This window comes from Clarias gariepinus, chromosome 22, assembly GCF_024256425.1.
Source record: "Clarias gariepinus isolate MV-2021 ecotype Netherlands chromosome 22, CGAR_prim_01v2, whole genome shotgun sequence".
Lineage (NCBI taxonomy): Eukaryota > Metazoa > Chordata > Actinopteri > Siluriformes > Clariidae > Clarias > Clarias gariepinus.
Genome location: NC_071121.1, coordinates 7256393 through 7270116, shown reverse-complemented (window position 1 = coordinate 7270116; position 13724 = coordinate 7256393). Strand labels below are relative to the sequence as shown.

At 41.0% G+C, this 13724-nt stretch overlaps 1 protein-coding gene across 1 annotated transcript in view; it reads right to left on the bottom strand.

Moving 5' to 3' along the window:
* Positions 1–13724, bottom strand: part of dip2ba (disco-interacting protein 2 homolog Ba) — a 74802-nt gene extending 61078 nt beyond the window's left edge. Inside the window, exon 1 of the mRNA XM_053481819.1 lies at positions 13455–13724. Within this exon, the coding sequence (XP_053337794.1) occupies positions 13455–13539 (85 nt within the window). The 5' untranslated portion in view covers positions 13540–13724. The remainder of the gene's footprint in view (positions 1–13454) is intronic.

Below are 13724 nucleotides of genomic sequence, written 5' to 3'. Positions count from 1 at the left end.
ACCAAACTCAAGGTCAATGCACACCTCTGGAATCAGATCTACCTGCAGTCAACAACACCTTAGACCTTCTGTCTGCTGGGATAAAAGAATGTGACAAAATTCCATTCTTGCCTGCTTTCTAACAAACGGAAGCCGAAAGGTTCTTCACTTTCGCATCTTTCTTAAAGTGAACAGCAGCTGAATACACTTAACGGAAGGTTTATCTGCTCCTTTCTGCATGCCGGAGATCACAAAGCCTGTGATTGGCAAGAGTCATGGGAAAAGAGAGAGATAGTATGTTTCATCATGCATAGCGTGAAAAAGTAATTAGCAACACAAAAAGGGTTCATAAATCTGTTATGTATCGATTTCTGGTGCCACTGTCATCTTAATACAAAACTCCTGAGACAAAACGGCTAGCTCGTTCTTCGTGATTCAAATCAACGTCTTATTTTCGTGAAAAAAAAAAAAAGAACGCGGAGACTTTTTTCCTTGAAGAGGTGACTACCTAGTAGGGTACTATATTATAATATATAATATCATCAGAACACCCAGGAGTGCTGATTCAATTAATATTGCAATTCTGCAAGTACATTTACAATATGGCATTTGGCAGACGCTTACATTTTTTAAATAATTTTTCTGGGTTTTTCCAATTTTCTCCCCAATATTAGTCGTAGCCAATTCCTCCCCGTCGCTAGGGGGGCTTCCACATTAAGGCTACTACTGCCACTCAGTCGGAAGGGCGAACACCATCCCGTGTTTCCTCCGAACCGCCGACGGCATCTTTTCGAACTGCTTGCTCACGCACCGTTAGGGGCGGAGTAACACACTTGGAGGAAAGCGCTAGCCGCTCCTTCCGCGTGCGCAAGCTCACAGACGCCCCTTATTAGCTGTAGAGCTGTGATTAATGTGAGCGCGCAAGTACCTCTCATCCCTCCCTCCTAAGAGAGCTCGGCCAATCAGTTCTCTCTAAGCCTCCGGCTGTGAGAGGAAAACAGCATCACCCGGGGTTCGAACCAGCGATCCCCGAATAATAGGGTGAGCGCTTTACCACTGCGCCACTCTGAGCAGGTGAGGGTTAAGGGCCTTGCTGGTGGTGGGGTTTGAGCCTGATACTTTCCAAACCGTAGCCCATCAAGTTAACCACTTAACAATATCACTATTTAAAAAAAAAAAAAAAATCCAAAATCAATATTAGAATCAATATTAGAATCAATTTCGTTACAATTTTACAACCATGAACCCTTAAAATAAAAGAAACTTAATAAAAAAGTTTTATACTTTAGCTTCATTAACAGCTACGCAACTGACCTGAGCATGAGTAATTAAATGTCATTCAGTCCTTATAGTATCAGTTTTCTCACTTAAAAAAATAAGCGCAACATTTAAACAAAACACACACCAAAATTTTACATTTAACTTAGTAAAATTTTTACTGAGCACGTATCTGTTACAAATGTTACTTCTAAACAAACTTTCAGAATAACTCGCTTCTACCACGTAAGATGCCAATGTGCAACTAGTTTAGCGTGTAGCATCTGTAGGGTTATAAAGAAACTGATGTTTTTACCGCCTCAAATGCCTCTGAAGCATGTGTTGAGCAACTGACGAATGCATGCAGCTTCTAACGTGATCACACACAGCTTTCAACACACATTTTACGATTAATTGGAACATGGTGTTATTATGTAACGCAATAAAAATGCGTTTTAGTCGCACTACTCAGAAACTTTCTTTCAAGAATCGGTTATGTCCGACATGAAGGCATAAATGCCTCACAGATCCTGATGCATTTTGTTGATTTGCAATAACGCAGAATTCTAGACTACAATCAAGCACTCCTGACCAAATTAGATTTTTTGTTAGGTTGCACATTGGTGCTTTTTCCCCCCATATAAGTGACCTATAACTGACATTGATCTGAACAAACCAGATTGTTAAACTGACCCATACTGTATCTGTTACCTCCAGGGCCAAACAGAAATCTCCTTTACAATCAACTTTCATTTTTCCTAGCAACTAGAAATTCCGATTTGACTTCAGTCTGAGGTCACATTGCAATAAATCTGTATCCATTTTAAGACCACGTATAGAAGTGGCCCAAATCAGGATTAAAAAAAAATCAGATTCAATGTGTTTTGTGTTTTCGTTTATTAAAGCAGTGTTGTTCACACTGCTTTAATAAACAAAGATCCGTGCCAAGTGTGAGGGAAACGATCAGATATGGCCGTCTTCGGCTGGTAATCTAAATATTGCCTGTGTAACGTCTTAACAGTACAAGATTTTCCAACTGGCGCGCTACAGATCCTGAAATTGGCCGGTGTTCGGTTCACTGCAGCAACCCGATCCTTTCATTCAGCCTCGTCTTTAAAAAAAAAATTAAATAAATAAATAAATAAATAAATATATTTAAAAAAAAAATCAATGCAATTTAATTTCTTAAATGCGGGTTGTTCCTGGCCTGAAGGAACATCCAGCAAGTGAACGACACGCTATTTATCTTCGTTTGGATATCCTGCCATTACAAAACCGACCGGGAACGCCAGCTATGCTTTCAAATGAGACTTTGCGTTGACTGGAATATGCTCCATGAATAAAAAGACATCACTTCCTGTGCTCATGAATAGTCGTTTGAAATGGCCTAGACCCAAATAGGGCGTATAAAAAAAAATCAGCCGCAAAATTACTCTTGCTCTTAAATCATTATTCGATTCAAGTCTGACCTGTAAACTCGATCTGCTACCGTGATAACAAAATGGCACCACCCTCATTGCCCCTGGCATCGCTGGTTTCTGTTTACAGTATATCAGAGTAACTGAGCTTAGAGGAGCCAATTTTCTACTGGAAAGCTGTTTAGAGACTGAGAATGGGTTAGGACTAGCCTGCTGAGCTACGCTAACCAACTTTCACTCACATAATGATCGCCGTAGAACACGTGATTCAAGGCAGGGTGGGGGAAAGAGAGAGAGGTTTGGGGGAGCCTGGAACTGGTACCCCACTGCCTTTAATTGAACAGTGTTAATAATTCAACCTTGGATCTCAGCGAGAGCCTGCAGCAAAAAGAAAGAGAAGCGGCATTAACTATTCACACCCTGACAGCCGCACAGATATGGTCGTTACATAAGCCGTGCTGGGGGAGGGGGAGGAGACCCGCCGGGCCTGGGACAGACACAAGTCTCACAGCTTCTTTGTTAGAAGGAATGACAATCTGTGAGCTTGGACATCTGATCATCGCCCATCTGTCCAATGCCAGTGTCTGCGTTATAGCATACAGAAGAAGAAGAAGAAGAAGAAGAAAAAAAGTATAATCCCGGGAGATTTGAACATATGGTACAGATCTTACATTGTTGGTTTCAAGTTTATTTACAGTGAAGATTTTTTTTTTAACTGCAGCGTGTAGAATGATCAGGTGACGCTGTTGGTTTTGACGATGCATCATTTTTCGCACTGCGATGCGAAAACTAGACGGTCACTCAAAGACGTGCGCCCTCGACGCCATGTGATTTTGCATTTGGAATGACTCAAGACCCAGGCTCGTGAAATCAGAGGTCAAGGTTCATCCAGATGAAGCAGGCAGGCCACAAAGTGGAAGTAATGTCTAACCAGGGGCAGATCCTTATTGCGTTCAGTGAACTGGCGGTGTAAAGGGGAAATGGTGTTAAAGCAGGGCAAAACTGCAAAATGCGTTGCAAATGCGACAGCTAGGTACACACAAAGACGACACTGAGAATTTAAACGGATGGTAAAACAAAAATCTAGGTTCTTTTGTGGGAAATACATGGTAGAGGTATATTATATTATATATTATTATTATTATTATTATTATGTTACATTACATAAAAATAAATGATAGTTGTGTATGTATGCACGTCCATAGTATGAAAATCTGATTGATATGCCCTGACCCATGTGTTTACACTTGAAACATGACCCATGATCTTTATCTCGTTCAGCTATTCGACACTCCGTGCCAGTGGATGTTTAAAATACCCTTGCTGACGGAGTTAAAGGACCACCTGGATTAATAGCTATAGAGATCGTTCCCACGGAAAAATGGATTGGACAGATATGGACCAATGTGGTGTCCACACGTTCTGTCACTAAGGACTGTGTGGGAATTTCGGAAAGTGACGGCACAGGTTTGAGAATAAGGGCATTTTCAAAATCAATTTGCACTGTGAACCTACAATGACTGCGTCATTCCCCTATGCTTTCCAATGTTCACATTGTTTTCGCTTTTCCTTTTTGGGTATGCTTGTGTATTTCCATTCTCCGATACAGCAGGTGGCAGGATGTACATACTTGGTTTGTGAGCCGCCATTAAACATGAGAAGAAGATAAGAAAGGTGCCCAATAATATTCGTATGTCGGAGAAAAATTATTTCGCTCCCTGGTTTATAAGCTATGGCTTTGTAGGTCAGAGGATAGGATTGGAGCGTGCTCCAAGCACAAAAAGATATCGGAGGTGTATGTACTGATGGTACTGACAGGACAGCAGTCTACTGCCGTTTACAGGTACTATCATCTTCCATGACTGATTGGATCCGTTCCCGGATACGCTGCATCGTTTGAGACCACCTCTACCAGGGGCAGTTCGCACACCTGAAACAAGCGTGTTCTTACTGATCAACAGACTTTGGGGGTCAGAAAGGGGTTGTCGGAAACAATCCTGGTCCCTGATGTGAAAAACGGCCCATGTTTCAAAGCATTATTTAAGTAAAAATGAGGCAAGATCAAATCCGTCCTACTTCTGAAAAACGGCTAAATCAAGTTTTAAAAACTGGGCTTAAACCCTCAGGGATATGAAACTTCATCTGAGTGATGCAGTGATTTAAACTGCCATGGACGCATTAGAACAGATGAAAACAGGATTCATAACACACTGGCCTGCATGTGAAATTACTTTTTTCCCCCTCCCTCTTGCCCAGAGGCTGAGCTAGTTATTACCGCTTCATAAAAAAAGACGTTCAGCGAACAAACCTGGCCTTATTAAAAAGGGGAAGTGTGACAAGTGCATCAAACTCCTACATGCAAAGTGTTCCAGACACACAATCATGGCCATATTTAACACAAACAGGATGTTGCATATACAGAAGGGAACAATGGCTTCCCGAATTTTACTTTAGATCTGAACTGTTGGCCGGGCTCGGGCCGCCAGAAATTGTCTCTTCTCTGGACTTTGCAAGTGACAAGCCCGTAGTACAGCTGCACTTAAAAATTAAAAATAAATAATTATGCTGAACCACAACATGACACATGCGAAACATTTATAGCGCACAGCATTATGCAAAACATTCCATTTGCATACACGTTATACAGCACGTCTCGGGCTGCACCAGAATATTCCGCGGCATACGTAACTGACTGACCATCATCACTTTGAAACTTCATCTCCAGCCCGATCGATACACACAAACACACACTATATTACTTCAACTACTCAGGAAGTCACTAACGGTTCTGGACCCGATGCATCAAATAAAAGCACTTTAGACTTGCTTTCTAAAAATGTCTGCTACGTTTATAGTCTTGCAGACAGACCCAGTATCCGGTGTTTTAACCAGACACGCACACACACACACATTATGCATGTTATTCTGAGTAAACTCTGAGCTACTTATTCCAGCTTAGCTACTCTGCCTGGGATAAAAACCCAAATCTATGATTAACCTCCTCCCCTGAGTTCACACTAGAAAGCAATTATTTCACAGACGCCTGTTAATTTTTTGTAACACAGAGCTGAGACTCCAGTGACTATTGTGGGACAGTTCTTCCAATGTTGTGTAAAATAGTTATAACACATTACACGGTTGTGACTCCACCTGATCGGCTCGGATGCTCAGGCAACTTCTGTAGCGTGGGTTGGTTGAGGCACCCATAATCCCCTACTCTCACTTCTTTGTTCTTACCAAACACTGGGTAACTTCAATTCTCTTTTGTGTTTATTACGATAATAGAAGGGCATCTTAAACATAACACTAATATGTATTAATTACAGCATATGCAGTACATACGTACATGTTTTCTCAGTCTTAAAAGTATGAGACCTTCAAGTTAAACTGGGACTTTTGTTATTGAAGAATAACAGAACAGGGTTATGAGAGTTAAAAAAAAAAAAAAAAAAAAAAAACTCCCTTTATTTCTCTATATAATCCCCTGCTACACTAATGCACTTATCCTAGCGTCATCACTAGTGCTTAAAAAAAACATCAAGTTCTCTCATTATGCCAAAATCAAGATCACACTGCTTGATTCATGTCTAAAACACTAGCCTCCCAGGAAATCCTTTAATGGCCTAAACACATGGAAATGGCTTGGCGTGAGGTTAAGACTGCACAGGATGAATGTGTGTACAGTTCCCACAGACAGATGTCATCTGCAAGTTGGCAACAAGTTATTTTTTGATTTTCAAGGATCAGGTGTTCTACTTGCAGAATGTTGACAGGAATGACTAGAAGCGCGCTCCAAGGAACAACAACCATGGGCGTACACCATTCCCCCCGCAGTACAGTCAAAGTAAACATCAAAAAATTAATAATAAATTTACGCCTTTATTCATTAGAAATTTTATCATATGTCCCGGTTTGACTTGAATGCTTCTTGCTTAAAAGAAAAAAAACAAAAAATGGGAAAAACACCCTAAACATTTTTGCTTAGTCCTCTGAAAATGGAAGGACCACTGTAAACTATTGTTCTTCCAAAGGATAAAAGCTCTACACATAAATCACATGCTGTCAATCGACAAAAGTTTATTCTTAACTTAGTGTGTAATACAGAATCTGGCTACAACCAACACACCACACTTCCCTGAGGAATATTTTAAGGAGGTGCACATTACATCTATGATCAGTCCTTTCTCTCTCTCAACACACACACAAGCTTGTGGTTGAACTCCGCCTGCTCAGAGCAGCTCATTTCAGGCTACAAAGCCCTCAGTTGAATGGCCTAAATGCCAGCGCGGCTCCTAGTCACCGTGCTTCTGATCAGCTCAATGGTCCCCATTGTGTCGCAAGGGTCACTGGTGGCTCGCGGAATCGGCTCGCTCTTTAAGCGGCGGCTTGGCCGGCCTCTCTTCTCCTCCGAGCAACCCGAGACGAGCGCATTAACGCAGGGCATTTCCGCTCTCTGCGTCCTAGACAGCCCTCAGTGGAAAAATCTTTGTCGGGTCAAGAATGCTGAGATGGAAAGCAGATTTGGCGAGATGAGAGAGACTGCGAGGCTCGGTAGCTGAACCAAACACTGAGCGTCTGTCATGAGAAGTAGCGTTGAGCATCAACAGCACATGAACGAGCGCTTCTGCATCAAACACACACAGGCACTTTCTCAGGTGAAAGTAATTACGCAAAGATTAATAACGTGCGGTACTCGTCAATAGTTTAGACACAACTTCTAAATTAAAGGTTTTTTTAATAAATTATTTTCCACATTCTATATACGTTCTTGTAAATACAGTATTGTGTCAAGTGCATTCGCAAAACCCATCAAGCACCATGATGAAACTGGCTCTCATGAAGACCTTTCCAGGAAAGCAAGATCGACTTAAAAAAATCACCAATCAACAAACAATACCTCGAATTAGAGCCGTTATGAAGGCTTTACAAATCATAAGTAGCCGACAAATCTCAATATCGACTGTTTAAGGCCTCGTTCACATGGGCGTTAAAATCGAGCTTTTTTCTTGCGTTCGTAGTGTCCGGTTAGCGCGGATCAAGTGGCGAGTGTTTTCTACACATAGGAGTCAATGAGAGTGTTTACATGGGCTTTAGTGACGTGCGTTTGTCTGGCTGCGCGTTTACCCGGCATCAAAAAAAACGTTGCATGCAGCTTTTTCTTGGCGTTCAAATCCCAATGAACGGAAGGAAACCGCTTCTAGTGAGTTTTCTTCACGTTCATTTTACGCTTCGGAGGACCGGCTATATCCCATGATCCTACATGCTATACATAGGGAAATGCGGAAAAGGCAAAATAAAATAACTTGTTGAAAAACATACACAGAAATACACATAGAAAGAAATAATGATCAGTAAAGACGATGGAATTAGAAGGCATGTCCAAACTTCTGACTGGTACTGTAGGCAACTTATGAACTTCTGAAACTGATTTGCTCAACCTTTAACTGTACAATGCATTTTGTTTCTGACTGAACATCTATATCCTGTGGAAGTTTACAGGTCTATCCCCTAAAGGGTATGGACTTTTCCAGAGGGACTCCACATACATCCACAGACCACAAGAGCTTACAGTACAGCTTGATTTAAAAAAAAAAATGATGCCTCTCCTATCTAATGGAGGTGCACATTTTATATTGTTCCTTCTCTGAAACGCACACAATTGAGAAAAAGCTGTAGATTAACTTAATAAATAAATCAGGTTGTGCTGGGAGGTGAGAAAACACTAAAACTTGCAGGGCAGGGGGTTGAGGGTTGTCCTGTGGCCTTCACAGTCTTCAGATCTCAGCCCAGATGAGCTCCTAAAGAAGGTTCTGGAGCGAGGTGTTCACCAGGAATCTATCCTTCCAACATGATCTAAAGACCAGCTAAATAATGTTCATAGTGCTCATCTCCTCCAGAATCGATCAACAAGATGGACTTAAATTTTTTTTATTTAGGAGTATTTTGCTCGAGTTTAATGTAAACACCAAAAAAAATATTCCTTGTGTTTTCTTTAAAGCTCTGCTTTATATGTACGATCATAGCATTAGAATTGTGAATCATGAAAAGACTATCGTTTTGATCAGATCTTTTTCCATTATTTTCTATTATCCGATTTGTCTCAAGCAGCTACATTTCTTACAAGTATTTAATTGTACAAAGTTCAAAACCGCTTAAAGTTTCTAATAAACATCAAAATCCTGAGTAACTGTTGCGTTGACTATGGTTTAAACGTCAGGATACAAACAAAGCGATAATCCATCTTTCCTGCTAATCTTCTCCACACTCCAGTCCTGTTGGTGGTGCTGCAACAAAAGCCAACAAACTCACAATAAAGACAACTGATATTCTTGCTAAACACGAATATCAATTGATATAAATGCAATATTATGTATTTTTCAGCAAAAGCTGTGGTACATTTCTAGAATTGAAAATTCATCAATCTTTCATCACTTATAGTTTAATTCAGACTATACATGGTTCTCATTTTATATTAGGTGTGTAAAGAATGTATGCTAAAATGAAGAGGAAAAAATATATATAAAATGAAATAAAGTCACTATACCAAATACAATTTGATGTATAAACATTGAAATAACTGAACACAGACAAGGCTAATCCTCTGTACACGCCCATCTTTGGCAGACGCTCATGAACATAAATGATTATGCAAATGCAACGGTCACGTGACAAGGTGTCAAAACAAACAAATCCAAACAAGTGAAGAATTTTTTTTGGCAGAGTCGGTAAAAAGCTTATCGTTTTTTGCGAATTGGCTCTGTGTCCGCCATGATGGTTGTATTGAAGAAAATTATAATAATTTCGATAATATATATAATAATATATAATTTCGATTTTGATAATAAGGTCTCAGGTCATGTGATCCCAGTGCCACAAATGGGAGGCTGGGCTGAATTAGTATACCTAATTAGTATACAAAGTACAAGTTGCACAAAATTTTTTACAAATATTTTAAATAGATAGACGTGCAAGGCCGGTATCGCTCATCATTTCTATGAACATTAATATATTTATTAATAAGCATCTTTTTGTTTATAAATATTATTTGTAAAGTTGTATACAGTAGTTTGAATCTATATTCAATGGCAATTTGGGATTGCCAGTTAGCCTAACCTGCATATCTTTGGACTGTGGGAGGAAACCGGAGTACCCGGAAGAAAACCCACCAATCACGGGGAGAACATGCAAACTCCATGCACACAGAACCAGAGCCTGGCTGGGAATCGAACCCGGACCCTGGAGGTGCAAGGCGACAGTGCTAACTACTACACCAGCGTGCTACCTCCAATATATATGCTTCTGCTAATTTTTCACTGCAAGACCTTGTGCACACGTAATATATTTTTATTTATACAAGCTGTTAAGCTTGCAAGTGAAATAAAGGTCACGTCAGCTGCGTGCTAGAAACCATGACACATGATTAAATTAAACCTTAAAGACAACGATGCTGGAGTCTTTGACACAACTGAAAATGTCACCTTACAGAACAAAGCTAGATTATATGTATTAATAAAAATATTGGCGCCTGCCTCCTAACTAGACTCCAAAGAAAAAGCTGTTAGCTCTATTTCTCACTGCACTTTACTTAGTTGTATTTGTCTGCGTTTAAACAATACGACCAAACCTGTAACCTCTGTGGGAAGAAAAGCGCACAGGTTCCAGCAGTGCACATGGAAATAAAACACTAAAGATGAGACTGATTTGCTGTAGATGCAATCAGCTCTGATCAAAGCAGCTTGAGACGACCCTCCAAATAACCCTCACGCTCATGTGCTCACCTGCCTCCCCCCCGGTGGGTTAAAAACACGCCGCTAGGCATGGGCAAGTCAGACGATATTGTGACTGTTTAGTGCCTCAGCAGACATTTTAGCACTTTCACGCCTCCTAACCACGGTCTCTCTGGCTTCATAGGTGTGAAATAAACAAGACACCAACAGAACTGCGGTGGAATTTCCCATAATTCAGTAGAACAAATCTATATGAGTGAAAGGATTTCCAGACAAGGAGATTTTACGTGATATTTAGCATGATTTGTGATCGATGATCTAACGACAAACCCTGGCAGCTAAGAGTGGTTTGGATCGAGCAGAGCATGGAAGCATCAGTCTGTCGAGGTGCATCTCTTCTTCTGAGTCATTAGCGTGTGAGTCACACTGGTGTGTCATGGAATTCGTAAGGTCACATGATATTACGGTAAACAGGTTTACCTGTAAATTAAAAAAAAAATAAAAAATATTTAAAAAGAGGAAAGAGAAATTTCTGTTTAAATTTAGAGATGCAGCTATTCAACCTGGCAATAAACCACAGATGGGAACATTCATGTTGAAAAATTTCATCTTCATTTGTCCCTCCAAACATGAAGACGCTTTCCTTGTTAATATTTACCTAGGACACAAACATTACTTTTCCCCCCCCATTTACAATACCACAAAATTTTAATAATAATGATATTCTGCTAAAACTCCACGAGTGTCCAAAAAACACAAAGTCGCGTTCATGTAAACATAAAACAAGCCAGGAAAGAATAACTGTAGGGATGCACTGCTCGTACCTTTTTCCACTGACACATCTCTGAGTACTGCCTGTTCCCTGATACTGATTATTACCTCCACGTTAGGCACAGGCTCGGAGGCGTGACTGCGGTGTGCTTTAGGACGTGTTGCATCCTGTGTCACGTCAGCGGCTTGGAAAATCTGACAACTCTTAAGTCTCGATCCTTCTCTTTACAGGTGAGAATCGGGCACTTCACTTACACTGTGTGTTACATCAGTGCACCCAAGATGGGTTGTATAAAGTTGTACAAAAATATTTAAATGAAAAACATTTTTTATAAAATCACACATTTATACATCACACATATTTTTATATATATATATTTTTTCCCCCATGCTTTCAGGGTGTGTGTGTGAATTCAATGCTGCACAAGCGGGCAGAAAGCGCTCACTTTCCTAAGAGACATTGAGTATGCAGCACCAAAATTGGTTTGCGTAAAGCCTTTTATTATTATGGCCACCGATGTCGTAAGCAGAACGTTGGGTTTTTTTCTTTTAATCACGGGTCTACCAACCTATCTATCTAAACGATTCAGGTATGCAATTCATGTATCGCCATATTGACTCCAAAAACTACTTTTTTAAAATAAATTTGCAATTTATACGTGTTTACGGTCAAGGTGGTAAAATGTTGTAGCTCATCCATAATTAAGTGCTCATGCAGAACGCACAGTGTTCTGTGTGGTAGCAGAGAATTATTTGCCAAGGGTGTCTAGAATTTAAACAAAATGTGAACAAAACGAAAAAATTTTTAATCGTTATACTAACCACGATACAAAAAGAATCATCACATAGGATATGATCCTGATAATATTGTATCGTGCGCTCCCTGGCGATTCCTATTCGTACTAGTTGAGCTCTGACCCTGGTGTGTGCCATAACGTGCATCGTCATCTCATCCTGTCATTCACTGTGCTCTTAAAAGCCAAAGCCGCCCTCATTTACACAGCGCCCACGTTTTTTCCCCACAGCACCGTGACACTTCGTTCACACGGCTTCTTGACGAAACGATGGAACCATTCGACGAGGCACGAATCACGAGAGCCAGAAGTCAAGCTGATGACCAATCTGGCGCGGTGCGTCTCCGCTCGACCATACGGCACAGTGTTTATTGCTTTTACAGCTCCTCTTGGTACAGTTGCCATGGCTGCTTCTTTTCCCGTAGGTGCGACGATGCGCTGCCTCGGACCGTAACCCACACGCCGAACGGTGCCAACTGTGCAGCGGCATTACTCAGCTGAGTCCACGCAGAAATCCCTCTGTCCCCCCCTACACACACACACACACACTCTCTCCAAACAGAAAGCTCAGGCTGCTTAATTCTATTGTACTACAATAAGGGACTGAGCTGGGAAGCACAGCCTTTCAAAAGCACATACACACAAAAACACACACCTGACAACAAGGGCTATTGTGCTTCCTGCTGGTGTTTTACATGCTGGTGTTTCAAGGGAATTTTAACTATGGCATTAACACCATATAAACACAAACACACTCCAAGGACATGAAGAAGCTATTCTTTTTTTTCTCAAAAACTCAGCCAGTTTTTTTTTTTGTTTTTTTTTCAGAAATCTGAGACACAAAAGGCCCAAAGGAAGAGTAGCTCAGGCTGAAGGGCAGACAGTAGACTGGCACTCAATCAAACCTGAAGCAAACCAGCTTGAAAACACGTTACACACACCATGATACAGTGTGTTACAGAGAGTGTGTGTGTGTGTTATTCCTAATGCTTCTACATCTGCTTGGAAGGGAAAAAAGGAAAGACTGAAGAAGCTTGAAGGGGAGTCCAGCATGTCGCTTTGTGAGTCACGGATTATAATGTGATTATATGGCAAGTTATTTTCTAGACAGTTTCTCCTGAAGACTGAGATTTCCCCTGAAGACATTTTCACACCGTTTTTCATGTCTAGACATGCGAGACCTAATAAAGTGAGATGAATCAATGTTAGCTGGTTAGCTGGCTGTTTTTCAGGGTGTCGTTGAAAGAAAAAAAGAAAGGCTATGAGTTAACTCACACACACACACACACACACACCTATTAAACACACAAGTCTGACAATGTACAAACTGACTCGTTTTTTTTTTTTATTACGACAGTTTAACGGCTTTTAACGTTTTTTTTTTTTAAACGAGTTGACGGTTAAAAACCACTAACGCCTCTCTGTCTCTCACTAACACCACACTCCCCGTAGGGCACAATACGAGTGAACGAGACGCCGTTCGGGACGAAACCCCGCTCCACGGTTACCTTCAGAAAGCTCGAGCTCCAACTCCGCCAGCTGGTCCTTCACCTCTTTGGGTAAAGCCGCCAAATCCGCGCCGCGGTCCGCCATGGTGAACGAATACGACCAAGTTCTTTTTTGTTTCTCTTTATTGTGACTTCTTTTTTTGCTGTTGTTCGAGTTCTGTCACACGTTTCGTTCCAGTTAAATCCCTCTCAAGACACGAACCAGGTATTGAAACGCGAGTAACAATCCATCCGAGCCACAGCTCGCTCCGCCATGCTGTGAGAACGATT